The sequence below is a fragment of the Eptatretus burgeri genome, chromosome 1 (assembly GCF_056783735.1).
Source record: "Eptatretus burgeri isolate ZD-2024b chromosome 1, Ebu_testis_v1, whole genome shotgun sequence".
NCBI classification, from domain to species: domain Eukaryota; kingdom Metazoa; phylum Chordata; class Myxini; order Myxiniformes; family Myxinidae; genus Eptatretus; species Eptatretus burgeri.
The window spans coordinates 102607082-102632541 of NC_140961.1; the positions used below are offsets into that span (position 1 = coordinate 102607082).

General features: G+C 43.3%; 1 protein-coding gene and 1 long non-coding RNA gene across 2 annotated transcripts in view; both read right to left on the bottom strand.

Annotated features, from left to right (window-relative positions):
• LOC147035077 (extracellular calcium-sensing receptor-like) overlaps positions 1 to 25460 on the bottom strand; it is a 57447-nt gene that overhangs the window by 26134 nt on the left and 5853 nt on the right. Inside the window, exon 2 of the mRNA XM_085893378.1 lies at positions 12290 to 12517. Coding sequence (XP_085749504.1) covers positions 12290 to 12517 — 228 coding nt within the window. The remainder of the gene's footprint in view (positions 1 to 12289; positions 12518 to 25460) is intronic.
• Positions 4863 to 5829, bottom strand: LOC147035078 (uncharacterized). Its single transcript, XR_015061237.1, has 4 exons — positions 5777 to 5829; positions 5454 to 5682; positions 5209 to 5372; positions 4863 to 5123 (listed from the first exon to the last, which is right to left on the bottom strand). It is a non-coding gene; the product is annotated as an uncharacterized LOC147035078 (long non-coding RNA).

Sequence of the window (25460 nt, forward strand, 5' to 3'; positions counted from 1 at the left end):
ACAATAATAATTTGCTGATAGAATGGGTAAGGGGCTGTTGAACGTTATATTCCTGATATGGCAACAGCAACAATCGCAGACCCTGGTTATGGTCAAGAAAGGCAATATATAATGATTATACAAAAGCAGGAAATAGTTTTTCAATGGCAGTTCCTCTTCAAGGAATATTTGGATTTTGTGATTATGATAACGTTCTATGTGGACTTAAAATTAGATTTCAACTACAAAGGAATGATAATGAAAATAGATTGCTATTTGCTGTTGGTAATGCTTTTGGTGCTCAGAATAAAGTTGTTATTGATGAAATGAGTTGGTATATGAGTGAATATACTCCTAATGTTAAAACAGAAGAGATATTGAATGAAAGACTTAACTCAAAAAAACCACACTAAATGTATCATACCTTAAAAGAAGATGTCAACATGTTAAACTGAACCAAACCGCTTACACGTGGAATTTGGGTGTTCCAGAAGGAAAGCCACGATACCTACAGCTCGTTTTTAAGACACCAGATGGAGATACTGCTCCTGATAAGAATAATGTGTTGAGTGATAATGCCAAGGTGAAACAACTTCAGGTTTCTCTGGATGGAACATCTTACAAGACACGTTTTCTCATGAGACAGTTTGGAAAGAAATTAGGATAAATATGATTATGCTGAAGCATACAAGTCTTATCAAAAGGTATGTGAAAGCAATGGTAATAAAGAACCCATTTTGGATGTGGTAGCATTTCAAAGCATCAAAACAATCTACATGATTGACATGAGAGATCAAAAGGAAACTATTAATTCTAATCCAGTGGATACCTCTCCACACATTGAAGGAGGAGAGAGTGAAGTTGATACATATTGTTTGCTTTTGGAAGAAACAGAATTTCAGATTAATATCGAAAATGGTGTTATGATTATTCTCATATAATTTTTGATAAATAACTGAGTAGGAATGTTATGATTAGTCTCACATAATTTTTGATAAATATCTGAGGAGTAAAGTACCAACTGGGGTATCTGTTAATCAAATCAATCTTAATAAACGATCAACTTGTTTTCAAAATCAAAAGCCTTGTATGATTAATGTTAATACAATTCAGAAAAAAAGAGAAGTAAGAATTGATATTTTGCTCACAAGCCAACAGGTGAAAATCTTGAATGACACTGGCTCACATAAAATTAATATGTCAAAACCAATGTTGAAGAAATATTCAACAAGTGAGATGAGTGGAGGATTTCTCCCACTTGTAATTCCTTTATTAGCTGGTTTAAGTGTGGCGGGAGCATTGACGGGTGTTATTTCAGTAGTGGTAAAAACTGCAAAATGAAGGCTCAAACACAGGCTCAAAAAGAGATGGAAAGACAGAATAAAAAGTTGGAGAAATAAATTGGTGGAAGTTGTGTAATTGGAAATTTTGCTGAAAAATTTGAAAGCCTCCCTGATAAAGCAAGAATGTTAGTTGGAGATATTCTTTCTTCTATTGCACAATCTGGTGTAAAATAAAACTAAAAGGGGGTAATGGGTTATATCTTTCTTGTAAATAAATGAGCATTGATGAATGGTTTAAAGAATTTGGAAAGAATACAACATCAAGTATAGAACTTGCCAAATATTGTAAAATATTCAAAATTGATAATTCATCTCTCATATCTATGAATAATTCCAGCAATGTGTGTGTGTGTCTGTGTCTGTGTCTGTGTCTGTGTCTGTGTCTGTGTCTGTGTGTGTGTGTGTGTGTGTGTGTGTGTGTGTGTGTGTGTGTGTGTGTGGGTGTGTGTGTGTGTGTGTGTGTGTGTGTGTGTGTGTGTGTGTGTGTGTGTGTGATATAATGACTGAAACGAGTGTTTTGGGTGAAGAAGAAAAGACTTTGAAATTAGAAAAGTTGAATGATGAATATTTTAATAATGTGATTGCTATAATGAAGGGATAAGATATAGATATAACCTCCACAGTTGATTTTCATCCTAAATAAATGATAGATGAAAATCTGAAAGTTATTCTTCAAGTGCTTATGGTATTAAGGGCTGCATTACAAATGATAAAAGAAAAGTCAAAATAAGTATTTCTTCATGCAAGTCTGTTAATATTTATCATAAATAAATTAGTTATCTGAAATGTAAAAAGAAAACTGATACTAACAAGAAAAAGAGCAGAGATTGCAAATCCTCACCAGGACTTCTTTTGAGTGGTGTATTTTTTTTATCGGTTTTCAGGTAAATCCAATATGGCTGCCAAACCATGTGACCTATGAGGTCATATGTGTGACTTTTGTTCTGCATGGATAGGCGGTCATATATGTAAAGTTTCACCTCAATCTTTTCAGCAATTTCATAGATTTTTGACAGTTAAAAAAAAAGACAATATGGCTACCGTATCATGTGACCGATGATGGCATTTAAAAAATTTTGTTGACCATTTTATCCCGAGATGACCCACAATTTTTTTATATTGATTGGATGTTGCATTATACATATGCAATTATGATGTCATAAGGAAGGCAAGCACCTATGACATCACAAAAATATCACACTCAATCCCAATGAGGAGTGTTTGCTATGTGCCACTTGTACACCCATGGCTTGGGGTACACTTGTGTGAAGTTTCCCCTCGATTTGTTCAGCCATTCTGGAGAAGTTTTTATTGGATTTATGGTAAATCCAATATGGCTGCCAAACCATATGACCAATGACATCATATGTGTGAACCTTTTGTTCCTCATGGACAGGCGATATTATGTGTAAAGTTTTGCATCGATCTGTTCAACCGCTTCAGAGAAGAAGATTTTTGAAGGCTTAAAAAAAATGGCTGCTGAATCACATGATCGATGACATCATGAATTTTTTTTTCTGTGGACCATTTTTTCCCTAGATGACCCTCAAAAATTTTCATACTGATCGGATGTGGTGTTCTACAGGTGCAATTATGACGTCATAACGAGGGCACTGATGACATCATAAAACAAGGACAAATGTGTCCAAGAGCAGCGTCCTAAAGGTTTTGTCGGCTATATGACCCGTTATAGTATATTTACGTATTTACGAAATATCGTGTATTTACGAAAGAAATAATGTATTTAGGAAATTACAATATATTAAATGGAATAATCTTTAAATAGCAACATGAACTTTTCGAAACTTTAAAGCAAATGTCCGAATATATATAAAAGTTCATGCTAGACGCTCTCAAAAGGCACCCTCAATGCGAAGATGTGTACAAGTGTTTAGTATTTAAGCAGATCCGGATCGTGTATATAAAAGAGCCGAGTCCTAATATAAAGGTTTTGTCTTCAGAAGAGGAAGAAGAAGAAGAAGAAGAAGAAGAAGAAGAAGAAGAAGAAGAAGAAGAAGAAGAAGCAGACCAAGCTCTCTTAGAGCAGCGTTTGCTACGTGAGACATTGCTAAAAATCAATCTCATTCCCCATGAGGAGTACTTGCTATGTGCAAGTTTCAAATTTTTCCTTGGTGCAGTTTCAGAAAAACAGAGGTCCAAGTTTTTTCCGTTTTTCCAATATGGCTGCCACACCACATGACCCATGACATCATAATTATCATGGCAACATTATACATGAAATATCTATGAAGCACGATATTGATTATGGAAATAGCACGACATTGGAAGAAAAACACAAAGCAGATTGAGAAATGTTGTATAATTTGTCTTTGATTCAAAATCCAACGTTGAGAGTAAATGTTGATGGGTTTATAGTGAAGAAGATAATCAGTGCTAAATTGAGACTTGGGCTTGGAAATTCCAAAAAAAATTCAGCTCTAGTGATGTCATGAAGACTGAAGAGCAATTAGCTGTTGAATTACATAAACCAATAATCACAACGTTTATAAGAAGGAAGGTTTATTCCAAAGAAGTTGATAATATCTGGTCTGCTGACTGCATTGAACTCAATAATGATAATGGGTACAAGTATGCTTTAACCATTATTGTTTTGAGAAGTAGATATGCGTGCATTGTTCCTTTGAAAAATAAAATATGTAATACTTTTATGTTAGCCTTCCAACAGATATTTAATAAAAGCAAGAGAAAACCTCATAAATTGTGGAGTGATGAGGGAACAGAGTAATACAACAAAACATTTTTAAATATTCCTCAAGATAACGGTATTACATTATACAGCACCTTTAATGAAGGGAAAGTGGTTGTTATGGAGCATTTTAATCACACTTTAAAAGAGGGACTATACAAAAAATTCACTCAACTCGGTTCTCAACAATGGTTATCTTTAATTCAGGACATCATACTATAATTCACAATCTGTCTGTCTGTCTGTTCCCAGGTACCACAAAAAACGGCTTAACCAATCAACCATTTTTTGGGTATGTAATCCTGGGTAAAATAGGCATAAATATCATAACATGACCCCCTTGAAAGCTCCCATAGAGAACAGGTGCTTCAAGTTGTAGATAATTACAACAATTCTGTTCATTCCTCAACAAAATCAAAACCATCAGAAACATTTACAAAATTAGAATATGAAAAAGAGATTAATCTGAGAAAGCCAAAGTTCAAAGTTGGGGATATATTAATTATATAATTGGTGGAAATCACACTTTGAAAATGGTTCTACTAAACAATGGACAAATTAACTTTTTTAAATCATTGATGTAAGACAGTTCCTTGGACTTGCAAATTTTATGATTTAAAGGGAGAAGAAATCTTGGGTTCATTTTATACACAGGAATTACAAAAGCAAAGAAGATAATTAAAAAATAAAAATTCAAAAAATTAACACCACCCCTCTTTTTAAATCGCCCATACAGACCATGCCTACACAAGCCATGCTCATAACTCCCCTCCCCCTTGTGTGCCACCACCCTTGACCCACCACCCCCCTCATCCCACCCCACCCTTCTCCACATACACATGGGGAGGGGAGGGAGGAAACAAGGGGGGCATTGGGTCATTGGGGGGAGCACACTTTCCCTTTTGTCCCTCCTTTATCCTTTTTTTGAAATGAATAATTAAACAATTGCAAGTAAAGCAGATATAATTAAAAAACATTGAAAACATTCAGCATTTTTCTTTGGGTGGGGGTAAATATTATTTTCTGAAACTGAACGTTCATTCCCAGCAGACTGCTCTGGATGGCTTGTGATTTTGAAACTCGGACACCATATTCTGTTTAAAACAGTGGGAAGAACCATTAGGGTATGTAAAGATGATTATATAATAACATGAATAAAATAATAAATAAAACATTTACCTCCAGAAGATTGAGTTTTGGTCAAATTCATCCAGATGGAGGTTGAAACTGGAACAGGTTGGGAATGAGTTAGCACTCCATGGAACTTCAAAATGTCCCATTCAAGGTTGTAAAATTAATTGGTTTCATAACCAACCATCATGTTGTTTGGTTCGTTTTAAATGCTGGAAATAAAAAAGAAACAGGGTAAAATTAACACCAAGTTGTCTCTGCTTATAAAATTTGTGAATAAGTTTATATCTTACCTCTCACATAACTTCTCATCCAAGGTGTTTACATCAATCCTTTGTTCTGTTGTCTTCACTGCTTAAAGGAAGCTTAAAGGATGGGATAGGTCTTCAAAATTCTTCATCATCTAGTTCACTTCAAACTGATTGAAGTTCTGTAAGGGTTTCATTCATATTCTGCATTTCTTCATGATATTCATTGGCTTGATTTTCAACATCAGCCATCAACATTGTCATTAGGGAGAGCCTGTCAGGAAAAAAAAAAACAATAATTATTAATCGTATAGTGATTTGGTTCTACATAAAACAACATATAATTAATCGCTTTAAACATAACATACCTCTCTTGTTGTGAAAAACATTGAAACTACAAAGTGGAAATACTCCTCCAATGACATCCTCTGAATGAAGCAAGCAGAACTTTGGGTTGCAATAAATAAGAAAAGTTCATGACATCACAGCAATGAGAGAACAATGCTTTGGCTGTGAAATTCAGGTGTGTCTCTCAAAGGAAGGGATTAATATTCTTCATCGGATTAAATGCTTTAAAGTAATGCTTGAGGAAGAGAGTTTGGTATTTTTTGCTTTGGGCAAGGGAAGACTTATAAAAATGGTTTATTGGGTCATATGTTCTCATGCACGCCAGTAAATGGTATATAAAAATAAAAAAGGATTTTTACAAAGAAAAGTACATACATACATATATTTATATATATATATATATATATATATATATATATATATATATATATATATATATATATATATATATATATATACATATATATACATATATATACATATATATATATATATATACATATATATATATATATAAATATATATATATATATATATATATATATATATATATATATATCTTCTTCTTCTTCTCCTTTCGGCTGCTCCCGTTAGGGGTCGCCACAGCGGATCATCCGATCCGCATAGTGATTTGGCACATGTTTTACGCCGGATGCCCTTCCTGACGCAACCCTGGTCGCCTCTTATGACACAGGGATATGGTACACCTATTTTAACCGGGGTATACACCGGCCCAGTATACTGGTACTCATTTCGCCGACCTCGGAAGGATGACAGGCTGAGTCAACCCCCTGGTGTATTAATTCAGTGGCCCAACGGGGCTTGAACTCAGGACCTTTTGGATCCCAAGCCGCTGCCCTAACCACTGCGCCAACACACCAGGCTATATATATATATATATATATATATATATATATATATATATATATATATACATATATATATATATATACATATATATATATATATATACATATATATATATATATATATATATATATATATAGCCTGTTGTTGGCACAACAGGCTATATATATATATATATATATAGCCTGTTGTTGGCACAGTGGTTAGGGCAGCGGCTTGGGATCCAAAAGGTCCTGAGTTCAATCCCCGTTGGGCCACTGAATTAATACACCAGGGGGATCACTCAGCCTGTCATCCTTCCGAGGTCGGCGAAATGAGTACCAGTATACTGGGCCGGTGTATACCCCGGTTAAAATAGGTGTACCATATCCCTGTGTCATAAGAGGCGACCAGGGTTGCATCAGGAAGGGCATCCGGCGTAAAACATGTGCCAAATCACTATGCGGATCATTCAGACAATCCGCTGTGGCGACCCCGAACGGGAGCAGCCGAAAGAAGAAGAAGAAGAAGAAGAAGAAGAAGAAGAAGAAGAAATATATATATATATATATATATATATATATATATATATATATATACATACATTTATACATATATATATATATATATATATACATACATACATATATATACATATATATATACATATATACATATATATATACATATATACATATATACATATATACATATATACATACATACATACACACACACACACACACACACACACACACACACACACACACACACACACACACACATACATGATTGGTCATAAGTTTTAGAAAACCCCCATTTTTCCAGTTTACTCTGAAATTTAAGCAGTTCAAGTCCAGTGAATAACATGAAATGGTAAAATGCAAAGCGGTAAACTGCCAGGGGTTAAAAAAAAAGTTTAGGTCACCAAAAACTGAAAAATAATGTAAATTTCAGAGTTGTTAAAAAAAGGCCCTATTCAGGGAATAAGTAATAGGTTAGCACCTGCAGCTGTTCTGCAGTAATGGAAGTAAATTAAGCCTTGAAAGTGATGCAAATAATTCCTTCAGGTGTCCCAACTTTTGTTGATTAGTTACAAACCCTCTGTCTGTATAAATGCAGTGTTGGAACAGACTGTTGGAACAGAAGCTGAGTCTTTGGGTCTTTCACTCTCTCACCACAAGCATGTCACTGGTCTTTCTTTCTCTTCACCCAACTCCTCTCCGACCTTGTCCCCTTCTCTGTCTGTGCTATGTCTCTCCAATATCTCTGCAGGGCTCTCAAGTTCCACCACCAACCTCCTTCTGACAAAACTTCAAAAATCACGAATTACTGCACACATTCACTCTTTCATTCCTCTTTTCTCCTGCATTTGGAACAAACTCCCACACTCTCTTCAATTCCACTCTTCCCACCAGGTCTTCAAAGCAGATATTCACCACCATCTCATATCTTCATCCATCGAAAACCGTGAACTTTTCTACCCCCATTAATCCACCCCAAACCCACCTCCTTCAAATTCCCTGTTTGCCTTAATGAAAGTCCCTGTAGTTTTCATCTTGTTTACCATATGTTCCATGTCCCAACCCTCTCCCTTCCACAGATCTCCTCTTCCCTACTGTTGTTGTGTTTCCCTCTCCCTCCTCAACTTGCAAACTTCTCCTTTTGTCATATGTTCTTCGATTTGGGGGATTTTGTTGGTTCTGGGACTATTCCATTTCCCCCATTGACTTGAATGATAACTCAGGGAAACAGTATTTGATCCTGTCAATAAAAAGGAGTAAACTTTTTTTCACAAACAGATCTCCTCCAGCCCATATTCCACTCATCCTGCACCAGCTTGTCTGTATTAAATTGTTTCTGAGAGCAAGCTCAATCATGAGCCTCAACTCTGCATCAATTTTTTTTTTACCCCCCTATTTAATTTTACCCCACACCCTTCACCCCCAAACACCCATCCCACACCCTCTTTCTCTGATCTATTTTTACCCCCCTTTGAACAGCGATTCCTTCCCATTGCACTACTGGTCAAAAGATTTAGAACACCCCCATTTTTCCAGTTTTTACTGAAATTTAAGCAGTTCAAGTCCAGTGAATAATCTGAAATGGTACAAAGCTAAGCTGTAAACTGCCAGAGGTTAAAAAAAGTTTAGGTTACCAAAAACTGAAAAATAATGCAAATTTCAGAGTTGTTAAAAAGGCCCTTTTCACGGAACATGTAATGGGTCAGCACCTGCAGCTGTTCTGCAGCAATGGAAGTAAATTATGCCTTGAAAGTTGATGCAAACAATTCCTGCAGGTGTCACAACTTTTGTTGATTAGTTACAAACCCCCGGTCTGTTTCAAAGCAGTGTTGGAACAGACTGTGTTGCTACACCGTCTGAAGCATTCTTTGGACAATATTGCACTGCAGGAAGTAGTATATTGCTCTCATAATGGCGAGAAAAAGACAATTAACAAAGGAAGACAGACAGTCCATTATAACGCTTAAAAGTGGAGGTCTTTCCTTTAGAGAAATTGCAAAGTAAGCCAAGGTGTCAGTGAGTACAGTTTCCTGCACCATCAAAAGGAACTTGGAAACTGGAGGATACTCTGACAGGAAGAGGTCTGGCAGACCCAAAGCCACAACACAATCAGAAGACAAGTTTCTGAGAGTCAACAGCTTGCGTGATAGGCGGCTCATAGGACAGCAGCTTCAAACACGCCTTAACACTGGTCGAAGTAAGGAAGTCTCAGTTTCAACTGTGAAGAGAAGATTTTGAGCAGCAGGTTCGACAGGGCGAGTAGCAGTAAGAAAGCCATTGCTGAGATGGCAAAATATGAAAAAGAGGCTTGCCTGGGCCATAAAGCACCACCAGTGGACTACTGAAAACTGGAAGAAGGTCGTATGGACCAATGAATAAAAATTTGAAATCTTTGATTCATCACACATGGTTTTTGTACACCTTCGTGTTGGCGTAAAGATGGTTCCTCAGTGTGACACCAACTGTAAAACATGGAGGAGGAAGCGTGATGATCGGGGGCTTTTTTGCTGTATCCAGAGTCAGCAACTTGCACAGAGTCACTGGCATCCTCAACCAAAAGGGCGACCACAGCATTTTGCAGCGTGATGCAATACCCTCTGGTCTATGCCTCGTTGGTCAGGGGTTCATCCTACAGCAAGATAATTACCCAAAACATACCTCCAGGCTATGTCAGAACTACATTAGAAGAAAAGAACAAGACAGTAAGCTTCAAATCATAGAATAGCTAGCACAGTCTCCAGGCTTAAACCCCAATCGAGCTGGTTTGGGATGAACTGGACAGAAGGGTGAAAGCAAGGCAACATACAAGTGCAACACATTTGTGCGAACTTCTGATACAGTGTTGGGAAGAACTTTCCGAACAATATTTGATTTCCATTGTGGAAAGAATGTCACGTGTATGTTCGTTCGGCTGTTATATCTGCAAAAGTTAGTTACTTTGATGAGTCAAAAATTTCGATTAAATTTTGTTTAAAACGATTCCATGATTTCTTTTTTATCTGCAATTGTTTATTTGTTCGATGCTTTAATTTCAGAGTACATTGATACATTAAACTGCTTAAATTTCAGTAAAAACTGGAAAAAAGGGGGTCTTCTAAAACTTCTGACTGGTAGTATATATATATATATATATATATATATATATATATATATATATATATATATATATATATATATATATATATATATATATATATTGTATGCATTTGTATGCATACATATAATATGCATAATATGCATATGTATTTGTATGCATACATATAATATGCATAATATGCATATGTATTTGTATGCATACATATAATATGCATACAAATACACATATATATTTCTTCATGGAAAATTTTATCAATGCAAAAATAATCTAAGACAATCTCAAAATGATATGCTCAGACAAGAGCATTAAGAGAGGTATGTCATTTCATCTCAACAAAAAATACTTAAATAAAGAACCAAGTTCAGGTACACTCGATGGTGATGAGTGTTAAAATATAACATGAACAAATATTTGTTGGTTTGCTGTTTGATTATAGTGAGAAATATGATGATTCTTGGTCAAAAATGGGGTTGGTTAAAAATGGTGAAAAGTGGTGTTTTGCTGAAAATATGATGAAAAGGGAGGAAGATTTTGGAAAACTTTGGGGAAAAAAGTCTCGAAAGTGGGGTCTAAAGGAATGTTTGAATATAGTGAGAAATATGATGATTCTTGGTCCAAATGGGGTTGGTTAAAAGTGGTGAAAAGTGGTGTTTTGTTGAAAATATGATGAAAAGGGAGGAAGATTTTGGAAAACTTTGGGGAAGAAAAGTCTCGAAAGTGGGGTCTAAAGGAATTAACGCGAGGGAAATTGGGAGGATTTTGGTGTCAGTCAATAAGTTTTCCCCTTTTCCTCAATTCTCTTGCATGTAAATTTTGGAGGTGCCTCAGAAGCCCTGTTGTGGAACCTGAAATTGACAGGGTTGGGTTTTGGGAGGGTAAATAGGAGTATGAAGGCTCAAAAGTTGAGCTTTCAGATGACAGGAGATGGCAGAGCATCCAATTGTAAAATTTTTGAAGGAAGACAGGAATTGTACTTAATCAAGGAGGCAATTGTATGTCTCAGGGAAAAGAAAAACATTTTTGTGGAGGTAAAGAGTAAGGTTGTATTTTGAAAGCTCAACAAGGAGGAGGTTCGGGAATATTGTTTCCTGCACAGGAAAGTGACGGTTGGGGATCATAAAGAGCAGAGGGAGCAAGATCAAAAAGAGACGTGCTGAAATACAGAGAAACTTCCAATCATTCTGGGAGGAAAGAGCAATTGACCCGAGCCTCAAATTTTTGTTGGAGATTCGAAGGATGAGAGCTTTACATAAAACAGTCGGCAGGATTGAAGAGTGCGAGGCAAGAGCACCATTGCATGGTGAGAGTCATATGCCATTGCAAAACAAGCAAAGGCCTTGTAAATTTTAAGAAGTTGAGATTTACCGAGGAAAGGTGGAAGATACAGTCTGGAGCTAGCTTTGGATCATTGTTTTGATAGATGGTCTGCCCAGGAAGTATTGTGGCTGTTGATGAGGTCCAGTATTTCAAGGGACTGAAAATCTTCCATTACCTGATCAAGGAAGTATTGCTGCACCACAAAGTAAGACAAGCATAATTGGGTGACTAATCATACATCTGGGAAGGAAAGAAGATGATTCTGAAATTTTACAATTTCTTGCAACCCAACCTATTTCTGAGAATCCAAGGATGCAATTACAAAACTATATGGTAAGTCATCGAACCAGACTCGGGAGCATAATAGTTCGTGCATCTGTCCCAAGGATGGGAGGTCAGTGGCTCAAATCCTGGCCAAATGATACCAATGACTTTAAAAATGGTATATACTACTTCCCTGCTTGACGCTCAGCATTTAAAAGGATAGAGCATGGACAAACAATGCTAGGAAGGCAATTGAAAACCACCCAGGACAACCCTTGCCAAGAAAATGCTCTGGCAGCACCACTGCTCTGTAAAGGGGATGGTACATCAAATACATCAAATGCATTACATATGACTTCAAGAAATTAACCAATCCATATTCTCCATAATTCCACCTTCTTTGTTTATGTACACCAAATTTTCTGCTCGATGTTATTGAAAAAACCGAAAATATGACAATTTCATGAATAGGTAATTGCACTTACCGCTCGTGCACCCCCATTCCACCTTATAGCACTTTCATTAATTTTAAGCTTCCACCCTTGAGAAGCTGAAGAGTTGAAAATTCCAACAGTAATGGTATGCAGCTTTCCATCAACACCCAAATGCTTATTAAAAAGCTCATAGATTGCAGGAGGGTCACCATTTCTATCAAAATATACAGTATTTCCCATGTTATTAACAAAACGAACTTTTCTGAGATAGAAAAGTAGCTGCAATGAAAATAGAAAACAGACGACAGAATTATTCACTTGTTCCCCTGTGTGAAGTGATTCATCATATTGTTGCGGTCTTCGCGCCCGCCGGCGTGCGACGGCCACGTAACTCGAATCGCGGCACGTCGCCCACCGGACGGACAATCCAGTCGTGACCCTCTCAGACTAACGCCGGGAACCAGTCACGGGTGGACCTTTCGGTCTCACCGCGATCGAGCCAATCAGCCCCCGCGTGGGATAGGGTTGCTCGCCAAATTCGACCTACCTAAGTACCCACGCGGAGGGTAGACCGGGCGATCGCACCTCGCCGCAGGTCGACTTCGGACACGGGCCACTTAAGCGACCCGTTCCGTACTATCAGAATAACCGAGCGGTGTTATCGTCGACCTCGACGGTTCGATTAATTATCGGGCGTACTCAGCCCACTACCAACCCTTTACGTGAAGCAAGATGGGGATTCAATGGAGGAAAAGACGAAGCGAAGCGGGAAACAGTTCAACAATAAAAGCACATTTATTCGCGGCACACGGGAAGCACACAAATACAATTCCACCAAATGCACACAAAAAAGAAAACACAATTCCATTTACACAAAAAGCAAACATAAAAGTGAAAACACAGTGCAGAGCTAATACCGACTACCGAGCACACGGCAACACTTATACAATTCTACTTCACAGACGGCGCCGACAACACATACCCAAAACCAAGGAAAAGAAATACCCTCAAGAATGAGGTAGGCCTGGGGCCGAGACCTGGTCGGGCCTACCCGTCTGGTGATGAGACGCGGAGCGGCGATGGCCCCGCAACCCGCGGGCCTCGTGGACAGTGCCTGGCAGGGGGTGGGAACGGGGCCCCCTTGGTCGCACTATCTCAGCGCGGGGGGAAACAGGAGGGGGTTGCTGATGCTCGGGTATAGAGGATCTTTATTATGTGCGCGACGAGCGTCTCCACCTCGGCCAGGTCGCGCTGCCGGCCTCCCAGGGGTGCAGCTCCCTGCACGGCGCGAGCACCCCCTCGTCCGACCCCACCGCCTCTCCACAGCTCGTCCCCTCCGTTCCGACTTCAACGCACACGACGAGCAGCTCCACCGCCCGCGAAGTCTTGTCCCTCTGCTTCCGACTCTCCTTCGCCTCGTTCCGACCTTTACTACTCCTTTGACTGACGAACACCGTCCTTTTATCCCCCCGTAACTTCGCCTTTGACCCCCTCCCTTTGACCTTTCAACTCGCTCCCCATTGGCCCGAGAAAAAGTGGGCGTGAAGGCTTTTTGATCCACAAATTTGCATATATCGATCGCCCTGGGGGCGGGGCCAATTCGCCCCTCGCTCACCGATTGGACGGCAAAAAGTGGGCGTGTGTCGTTTTGGATCCGTTTTTGAAGCAGAAAATCCGTGGTTTTGTACACGCTGTTCGACGTGCGTTCTGCATGAGTCCAACACCGGTACCCACAGCGGGGCAAGAACGGTGGCGATGCTACGGTTGTGAGGTGTGCGTGAAGGTCGTGGCGGTTGTGGTGAAGCGGTGGTTGTGGTCGGTGGTTGATGTTGTGGTTGTGATCATGGCGGTTGGTCCAAAATAAAGATAGTAAAAGAAAAACGGCTATCCTGAAGAGTCGCAGCACGTATAAATGACATGTATTCCCACTAGACAACGGGTTTGGGCCTAACTACACATGCACTTACCGAGATACCTCACCTAAGGGACCTGAATGGTGGTTTGCGAATCTGGTAACCACAACACTACCCCCTTCCCTTTTTACAGACTCGTCCCGAGTCGTCAAATTTTCGTGTGCCATCATGTGTAGTTTTCCCCTAGTACACTTTACCTACGGATCCCTGAGTGCGACATTCATGGTATTCGTGTCCCCAAAATAAATAACCTGAGGGCTGCGTAACTATCTAAACAAACTCACTCACACGGACGACTTAAATAAAATTGCCGGCGCTAAGACAAACATGCCGGGGGCGCACTCATATTTACAGTACATCTTAACCTTAACTTACAAATTTTACACTAAACCATGGCCCAGGATCATTGAACTCTGCAAAAAGAAAGCAGTTAGCAGGGAGCCAGGCTGCCCGCATGCAGTCTCTGGCTCAAAACAATGCAGGTGACAGGGAACGTGGCTGGCTGCTCACACGCAGTCCAAGGCCTTCCCTTTTGAACTGAACTCAGTGAACCACAACGGTGCATGGGCTGCACAAACGTAGTCTCCGTGCCAGCTCAAGTGGCACACGCAATGAGCACAACGAATGGATGCATGGATGGATGGACGCAAACACAGTGCACGGGCCGCCACTGCAGGCCCGTGTTGTAGCTGCCAACAGGGCAGTTCTCGCAGCTTGCAAACTGTTGCCTTGATCCTGGCGCACATGGAAATGAACAGGGGGGGCAAAGCAAAAATTGAACGGGGGCTGGAGAACGTGGGCAGTGGGCATGGCATGGCAAAGGCAGCAGGCAAACACAGCCCGCAGAAGAAGGCTGCTGCAGGCAAACACAGCCGGCAGATGAACTGGCCGGCACAGGCCTTGACGCAAAACACGGCCAGCAGATGAACTGGCCGGCACAGGCCTTGCAGAAAAACAGCCAGCCGGCAGACGATCCAGCCGGCACAGGCCTTGCAGCTAAGCAGCTGCAGACGATCCAGCCGGCACAGGCCTTGCAGCACAGCAGCTGCAGACGAAGTTGGCCGGCCTCCGCCTTGAAGCAAAACACGGCCAGCCGATGAAGTTGGCCAGCTCTTGCCGTTCAGTGGAGGTTGGTGGAGGGAGTGCGGTGGTGCTGGCCACTTGGAAGGCGGGCTCGGACCTACCTACCTGTCTCCCTCCCAACCTATCGCCTTTGCCTGTCACTGTACATACCCACTCCCTTAATTTGTCAAACCCCAATTTAGCCCCAACTTATTTTTTTGTTGTTTTATTTTTACTTCCCCTCTATAAATCGTCCCCTAACCCCCTTTATCGTCTTTGTTCGGCTAACCTATCCTGTCACCTAGCCTACTCCCAACCCCTACGTTCCCTTCCCGGAGGGGAACAAGGGAGAGCTAACGTCCTGTGTCGAGGCCCAACGAAGCCTCAGAATGGCCTCCCCAGAGTTCAGCGATCTTAACACCAAGTGGGTCCAGCGGCCCACAACGACAGCGAGGGGATGGATGGTGCGGAGGGGTACATCTCCTAATCTACCCTAACCATTAACTCTTAAACTACCCCGGGGCTTTCAACAAGCGCCTCTCGCTTAATCTATTGGTTCTATAAACCCAGATTCCCGTCGCCTGTGTTGGTGTCCTTACAATTTCGGGCCTCGCCCCCCCAATTTTCTCTCCGTGCCCTCACACGGTCTCCTGGCTGGGACACGTGGCTCTCTCTGGCAGGCACGACCCTCTGCCGAATCTCCCGCTATGGCACCCCCGGGCACTACACTGCCTCCGAGCCTACCAGCTCCCTAACACCGGGGAGTGCCCCCCATGGCACCTCCCCTGAAACGCACACGTGGCAGGCCGGCCTCCCGGGCCCCTTTCCGAGGGTCACCCGTGCCCACAACACTGCCCACGCGGCTAATGGCGCCCCGGGCCCCTGCACCAAGCAGGCGCACCCGTGCCCACTACTCTATCCCGGCCCCCCATGGGCCCTTGGCCTACCGCGGCCGACTAGCCTGGTGCCCGGGGTACCCACTCAGCGATACTCACCTTTCGCAGCCACGCTCCCAAGCCCGTCAACAGGGCTCCTGCACCCCTCCAAATGGGTTTCGAGCCTACATTCCCACCAACAGCAAAACAACCTCCATTTTTCAATTTGACTAACCCAGCTAACTCACTTTATACTGACCCCGGGGTCCCTTGGGCGGGAGTCACTCCTCCCCCCAATCACTCATCGCACCATGCATTCCCCATTCACTCCATACACACAGACCCGCTGGCCTCACTCACTCACCAAGCACATGCTTCCACTTCACTCACCAACTCTCCAACACACACACCACTGAACTCTGCCATCCTTCTAACTACATCCCCTAACTAACTCGTGCTCCCACGTCGTCCCTTATACTACAGCACGTTCCTTTTAACCTACGTAGCTAAACTACGTCCCCGCTACACATCCACAAGTCTGTCACTGTCTCCAAATCATTCATTTTATTTCCCAACCTAAATCTGGCTACAATCCCTCTACCTAATCCATTCCACGGACTCCATGAGGACTTACCCCTGCCCCATGGAGTCGGTCTAGCTAAGCTAACCCTTCCCCCTAACTAGTTTTCATCCTGTGCCCCGGTAAGGGGGTCTTTCACCCCTTGCCCAGGAATCCTGTACACCCGAAAGTGAGGCTTGCTCCTTTTTTTTTTCCCATGCGCAGCACCTGCGCGGCAACTCAGAGCTCGCGCACTTTGCACCTGGCCGTGACGTCATGCAGCTGCACGTGTTCCTCGTCCCTCCTTGGACGGGACCATCCGGCAGAGATACCCCTCCTGCCGAATTCCAACCCCACGTGCAGCCATGGCGTCACCGTGCGCATAAAAAAAAAACACAGCCACACGTCTCGAGGGGTTCCCCACGCGAACACATGTGCTTTGCCCGTTGGAGCTTAACACACACGATCGCGTGGAGAACCCGTCCGGTCCAAATCCATTTACCTGCCTAACTTTGTCCGTCCGCGGGATCGGCAAATCCACCGCGTGCGTTTCCGGACCGGGACTTCACTCTCGCAAGCGAGCACGTGGTGGTCTCGTGCGTTGCACAGCACGAACCTCGTGCTCACTGCTGGGTGAACCCGGCACGGTCCTCGAAACAACTACAGCCGCTACTCGGCTTTCTTTCTTCTCATGTCGCCTTCGTCGTCGCCATTCGACCCACGCATTCCTGCGTGTTACGACGCACACAGTCCACACCATTAAACTCACACCGGGAGACGCGGCTGCGTGCTCCCGCATGCCAACCGACATCTCCCTCTCATACCGCTCTCTCACACACACGGTCTCCCTGGCACACAGCGACCTTGCACACGGCCGTTCACTCACGCGTGCCTCACTACTCACACAAACCATACTACTCACACGTGGTGCCTCACTCATACTGGCCGTTTCACTCACACACGCGAGGGCACTCACCCGCGGTGCCTCACTCACACTCCGTGCCTCATCCACACACCGTGCCTCACTCACACACGCGAGGGCACTCACCCGCGGTGCCTCATTCACACACACGGCGACACTCACACACGGTGCCTCATCCACACGGCGTGCTGGGAAGCACACACTCCGGCACCATCGCCACCACACCACTCACACACGGGGTCGCTTCCACACACGGGGACGCACTCACACCTTGCACCACACACACAGGGACAACCACACTGGGGATTTGTGTCCCCACAAGGGTCTCCGGGGCCTCTATACCCCCCAAGCTCTCCGTGCACCCGTCCACAGCACTCGTCCCCTCAACCTCGCAAAGCACGACCGAACTCACCTGGTCGTGACTCGCCTCAAGGGGGCATACTCCCTCCCCTTGTTCCTGGAGGAGGTCATCCAGGTGCTCGCACCGGGTCCCTACACGCTCCGTGAGCTCACCCCCATTATCCTCCACTACCTCCGTGTGTGTGTGTGCGTCACTTACCCCATCTTCATCGTGTAGTCTTCCCTCTATCGTTCCCATCTCCCGTGTCTCTGCCAACTCTTCACCCTTTACCTCCCTTGTCTCAACTATTATTTCTGTTGTCGTCACCTCGTGTCTCGTCTCACACGTTTTGGTCTCCCCATTTAATTTTTCCCTTTCGGTCATCGTCACGACCCTCGCCCAACACGTTCCACTAATTATTTTTTCACCCGCCTCCACCGCGGGCCTGTCAGCCGTTGCACCCCCACCCAGCTCGTTTGCTCCCACACGTGAAGTCGCCATTCCCAGCTCCCTGGTCACGGCCTTCATGCCCGCCTGCAGGCATCGGCCCATGTTCTGCGTCTCACCCCGCAGCTCTTTCATTTCTTCTTTCATGTTTGCTTCCATTCCGTTTATTTGCTGTGTATTCGCATCCATCGTCGTTTTCACTTCATTTGTATTTGTATCCATCTTTTCATCCATTTTTTGTGTATTCGCATCCATCTTTTCGTTCATGCCTTTCATTTCGTTTTTTATTTCATTTGTATTTGTATCCATCGTCGTTTTCACTTCATTCATTTGTTTGTTCATTGCCGCCGGCATGGCTGTAGCTGGGCCATGTTGGATGCACTCAGCTGAGCCGTTTCGGCAAGGGTTAAGGAAGGGTCTTGGTGGAGAGGGGGGGGAGGTGTCATACACCGCGGCCGCTGCCGCACCCACCTCGGGCCTTGGGTTCAGTTGGGCGAGTCCGTGTTCCTGCACAATCAACATTTCCTGCTCGGGGATTCCATCCTGGACCATGGATTCTACATTACTACACATATACATTTCTAATACCCCCGGCTCCCGCTCGCCTTGAGACGCCATCTTGCTTCTCGTGAAGGGTTAATTTGCTCGCTCGTAATTTGGAGGGAATCGGGGGTCGCTTCTCTCACCCCTGGACCGATTCCCGTAAATTTAGCCGGAGACAGGAGAGCCCGTTTTCCTGTTCTCCGATACCAGTGCCGCGAGGAGGGCGATGAATTTGTATCCCACTCCTGACACCAGTGTTGCGGACTTCGCGCCCGCCGGCGTGCGAACGGCCACGTAACTCGAATCGCGGCACGTCGCCCACCGGACGGACAATCCAGTCGTGACCCTCTCGGACTAACGCCGGGAACCAGTCACGGGTGGACCTTTCGGTCTCACCGCGATCGAGCCAATCAGCCCCCGCGTGGGATAGGGTTGCTCGCCAAATTCGAACTACCTAAGTACCCACGCGGAGGGTAGACCGGGCGATCGCACCTCGCCGAGGTCGACGATAACACCGCTCGGTTATTCTGATAGTACGGAACGGGTCGCTTAAGTGGCCCGTGTCCGAAGTCGACCTGCGGCGAGGTGCGATCGCCCGGTCTACCCTCCGCGTGGGTACTTAGGTAGTTCGAATTTGGCGAGCAACCCTATCCCACGCGGGGGCTGATTGGCTCGATCGCGGTGAGACCGAAAGGTCCACCCGTGACTGGTTCCCGGCGTTAGTCCGAGAGGGTCACGACTGGATTGTCCGTCCGGTGGGCGACGTGCCGCGATTCGAGTTACGTGGCCGTTCGCACGCCGGCGGGCGCGAAGTCCGCAACAATATATTGATGAACTTTATCATTAAGCAAACAATACATGGAAATTAGAAGGGCATTCTTTGACGTCGTCAGATACGATACCGCCTACATTATTACATCATTATACATACTTGCACCATGCCTAGTGTTGGCTTCATTGTGAGGGTGGCTGGCTTGGGATCTTTGGGTCCTGAGTTTGAGCCACGTTGGCTGCTGAATTAACACCAGGTGGGGTTGCCTCAGCTTGTCATCCTTTCGAGGTCGGCAAAATGAATACTAGTGCACCGGTATAGTGGCACAGCTGTGCTTCCAAGAAATGATAGCGACCAGGCAACCAAGCTGCCATACGCAAGAACAGAATAGAGTCGTTCCACCACATATCAACGGAGTTCTCCCAGTTGACCCTCTCAGATTTACTTTAAACTTTCATAAAATAGTTCCCAGGTATCAAAATGAAGCTGCGTAAAATTTTAGGTCCATAGATGCGGTCAACTCCGAGATATTGAGGGTTGAAAATGTGGTTGTGGTCCTATTTTTATGGTCGTTGCAAGCATCACAAAATGAACGGCTACTTTTAAACTCCCACAACTTTTTAAATATTAATGCTGGAGCCTTGAAATTTTCAGAGATTATTCTTCTATAACTGCTCTGTAAGAAACAAATATAAAACGGAGTATACCTCTATTAATTTTTATGACCTGATCAGTTGAAATCCAGAAAAAAATGTTTGTTTGGTATGAAGACCGAAATTTGAGACCCCATATATTTTTATTGACCCATCCCAGAAGCTTGAAATTTTTTCAGGTAGTAACTGTATGGTAGTAGTATTCAAATTCGTTTACTTTTCTAAATCAGTCACATATAATACAGTCATGATCCCTCAAAAATTGAAAATTTTCATTTTAACCTGAAATTCAGGTGAGGATTGCAAATATATAACAAGGAATACTACTTCAAATTGTTCACCATTGGAAAGAGCATATTCAAGTTTACAAAAGTGTCAAAGATCAAAGTGGTATAATGCTTCTATCAATATATTTTTTTTAATATTTGAATAAATGATGTTCTGCCAGTGCTGTGCTCGTTGTGTGTGCTATTTAATGAAGAGTCCTTTTACATGTAGTGCATATGTGTAGTACATGTATATACAATGTACATACATATCATCTGCTATTAGGATACCATGAACAAAATACTTTGAAATTTGAATTTGCAATTCTTTGTTTCTCATTTGTAAATAGCAAGAGCATAACTCATCTGGCTGGGGCTAAAAATAGAACTCAGGAATCGTGGCTGATCTGCTGATGTCAGCAGTGTATATAGTTACATTCAAAGAAGGACATTTGTTGGGTTCCTTTGGTCCATGTGATGAAAGTTATTGATGCTCCCCTAACGTCAACTGGGAGGCAGTACAAGCTCGCACCTGACTTGGAAAAGCAGATCAAGGACCGATTCAAATCATTTACGTGAAATGTTTTAATACATTGTTATTGCAGTATGTGATATATTTTTGTATTATTAATTTGAATCATAGAACAAATCATTCATGATTACCATGGTGCCCACACTTCATGCGTTCATGACTGTGTTAACAACAGTTTTTTAAAATATTGAAAATATATTTAAAAAAAATATACCACTTCGATATTTGACACTTTTGTAAACTTGAATCGGCTCTTTCCAATGGTGAACAATTTGAAGTGGTATACCTTGTCATATATTTGCAATCCTCACCTGAGTTTCAGGGAAAAATGAAAAATTTTAATTTTTGAGGGATCATGACTGCATTATATATGACTGATTAAGAAAAGTAAACATGTATTTGAATACTACTACCATACAGTTATTACCTGAAAAAAATTCAAGCTTCTGGGATGGGTCAATAAAATATATGGGTCTTAAATTTGGGTCTTCATACAAAACCAACATTTTTTTCTGGATTTCAACTGATCAGGTCATAAAAACTAATAGAGGTATACTCCGTTTTATGTTTGTTTCTTACAGCGCAGTTATAGAAGAATAATCTCTGAAAATTTAAAGGCTCTAGCATTAATATTTAAAAAGTTGTGGGAGTTTAAAAGTAGCCATTCATTTTGTGATGCTCGCAACGACCATAAAATAGGACCACAACCACATTTTTAACCCTCAATATCTCGGAGTTGACCGCATCTATGGACCTAAAATTTTATGCAGCTTCATTTTGAGACCTGGGGACTATTTTATGAAAGTTTAAAGTAAATCTGTGGGGGTCAACTGGGAACATTTTCTTAAATTTGGTGATTTCAGATGGAATGACTCAACATACTTTATTTTTTGTATACCTTGTCGAGGCTCGTATGAGAGCTAAGTATATCATATGAGATACTTGCACCGAGTTTGATTTAAATCCCTGAACTCTTATTCAAAATAATAAATCATTCTAGCTGCCAGACCATGTGTCCGATCAGGTTGAGATTGAAAACATATATTCCCCATGACTACTAGATCATAATTGTGATGTTTCATGTCGATTAATGAAGTGGATCAAGAGAAATATATATTGTTTAATGATTTCTGTTCACTCCAATATGGCTGCCAGACCATGTGACCTATTAATTATTTGTGAACACCCTGGTACCCCCAAGGCTTGGCGAACATGTGGGTCAAGTTTTCCCTCAATGTGTCAAGCCGTTCTGGAGAAGATTTTTGAAGGTTTATTATTCTAAAATAATCATAGCTGCCAAACTATGTGACCCATGATGTCACAGGTAGAGAGCTTTTTGTTCCTCATAGATAGGCGATCATTCCTGGAAAGTTTTGCCTCGATCTGTTCAGCCGTTTCGGAGAAGAAGATTTTTGAACGTTTTTATGTTAAAACCAATATGGATGCCAAACTACGTGACTGATGTCATCAATTTTTTCCCCCTACACAATTTAGCCCGAGATTACCCTCAAAATTTTCATACTGATCGGATAAAGCATTGGACGTATGCAATTATGACGTCATAACGAAGCCACCCATGACATCACCAAAAAAAAAATCACAATTCTTTCCCATAGGGAGCATTTTATACGTGTCAAGTTTCAATATTTTTTTTTCATGGAGTGGTTTCAGAGATACAGAGGTTCAAAGTTTTTCCATTTTTTTAACATTTCTGCCACACCATGTGACCTATGACATCATAATTATCATTAAAACATTGTACATGAATTGTCACATCTATGGTGAAAATTGTGTGTCAATCGGATCAGCTGTTGCAAAGAAAACAGAAAAAATTAGCATGGACAGACATGCAAAGTGTTACGGTTGTGGAAATTCGCATTACACAATAAAGGGTCCTCAAGTGAGATATATCGGTAAGTTCATGTGTAGTTAGCCAAAACCCGTCGTATAGAGGGAATTTATGTGATTCATCCAGGCTGCGACGCTTTGAGTTAGCCATTTTTCTTTCTCCTTGTTATTTTGGACAATTAAGCCGCCAACAACTCAAACACCACCACCTTTGCCTATTTACCTCCACAACTCCATCCCGCAAACATCGCTTCACCGCCATTCCCAAACGACGGCCGCCAACCACCAAAGAATCACAGCAAACCCCCCACCACCTTCACCTTTCTCCTTCCCCAACCATCGACCCCACACCACCAGTCAACACCAAACGTTGTGCTGTCCAGGGCCCGTTCGGTAATTGATGCCGAACGCGTCGAGCCTCGGGTACGAATGCGTTCCTCTCAGGAAGAAATTCGGATCAGGAAGGGTTCACGCCCCTTTTTCTCCGTCCAATGGGCGAGCGTCGGGCAGTATGGCCCGCCTCCAAGCGCGATGAATGTGGATTCTTCACGGGAGAGAATTCGGATCAAAAGAGGCTCACGCCCCTTTTTGCCACACCGATGGCTGAACAGAGGGTGGCGTGGCCCCACCTCCAATCGCATTTTGATCCTAAAATCTGCATACAGGCTCCTCCTCTGGACTATAAAGACGCGAGCACAAGGCGACTCACGCAGTTCGGGTCGAGTGAAGACGGAGGTCGTCGTCGGGAGTTTGGGTCGAGTGAAGACGGAGGTCGTCGTCGGGAGTTCGGGTCGAGTGAAGACGGAGGTCGTCATCGGGGGTTCGGGTCGAGTGAAGACGGAGGTCGTCGTCGAGGTTGGAGAGTTGTGGTGTGGTGTCGTCTCGTCACTGGTCACTGGGCTCATCTCGTCGCTGGGCTCGTCTCGTCGTGGAATCGACCCACCTTCGCTCTCACAAGCGACCAAGCCAGCCAGCCATTCCCCTCACTCAACCCTGAGCATCAACAATTCTCCCCCCCCCCAATCCACGCTGAGATAGTGCCGGTGGCCCCGTTCCTTCCCCACCCTAACCGTAGTGCCGACCCAACCGTGCTGGTGTGGAGCACGCCGGAGAGGGCTCACCGACCACGCCAGGAGCACGGAGTCAGGGCGCAGCTGCGCAGACATTGCGGCTTGCCCGCCATCAGGTCACGAAGACGCGGGTAAGACCTTTTCGGTCTCGTGGACCTGGCCGCTCCTCCAGGCTCCGCGCACATTTGGTCCATGGACCTGTCTGCCTCCTTGCCTGTGAGGGTGGCTTTCATTTCCTTTGCTTTTGAATGAATGTTGTGGCGCCGTCTGAGAAGTATAATTGTTTCAGTGTTGTAAATAATTATAGTCGGTAGTAGTGCTTTTGCTTTTGTTGCATTTTGTGTCATTGCATTACTGCCATACGTGCTTGTGTGTGTGAAATAAATGTGCATTGTGTGAACTGTTTCCCGTTTCGTTGCGTCCTTTTTCTCCCCTTATTGAAAGCTCCATCTTGCATCATGTAAGGGATTGATAGTGGGTTCAAAACACCCGGTAAATAATCTGAACCGTCGAGGTCGACGATAACTCCGCTCGGTTATCCCTGCAGCACGGAACGAGCCGCTTAAGCGGTTCATGTCCGGAGTCGACCTGCGGCGTGGTACAACTCCTCGGTACGCTACTCGCGTGGGTACTTAGGTATATCGACATTCGGCGATTCACCCTATTTCACGCGGGTAGAATGCGGACTGGGTTGTGGTGAGGTTAAACCCCCACCCGTGGCTATCTCCTTGGCGGTAGTTCCAAGAGGGTCACGACTGAATTGTCCGTTCCGGTGGGCGACGTGTCGTGATTTGAGTTAGTGGCCGATCAAATGCCGGCGGGCGCGAATTCACAACAATATGTATGGACAGATGAACAACCATCGAAAAAATGCCTCCGGCGACTTTGTGAGTGGAGATACAAAAACTCATGTCTGATTGACAGACTATAATGCTTTTGTTTCATGAAGGAAAATAATCAGCTTGAAACACAATAAGTAGAAGGGCATTTGGTCGAGTGCATACCTCTACCACGGAATGCCTGTTCCAGTGGAACATATCATGTCCAATAAATTTTTGAAATATTATGCGACATATAATTTTTGGCCCTATCTTTCAAAGGAGAAGTATCATTCTAAAAATGAAAAATAACTCTTGTATCGGGATCTGGATTCGGTCCTTCACCAAAATCGAATCAATTCGTCCTTGTCACACACCCAACCTGGCCTCAAAGTTTCGTCCGAATACGTCCTAAACGTTTTGAAATATCATGCAAGTATCGTGTTTACCTCCATTTCTCATTAGTGAAGAATCACTTGAAAAATCCTTGCATCCGGATTCAGATCTTTATCAAAATTATGCATTGATGTTCTTGGCCCATCACCTACCTACACAAAACATTTCAGAATGATTGCTTGAAAACTGTAGCCAAACATCGTGTG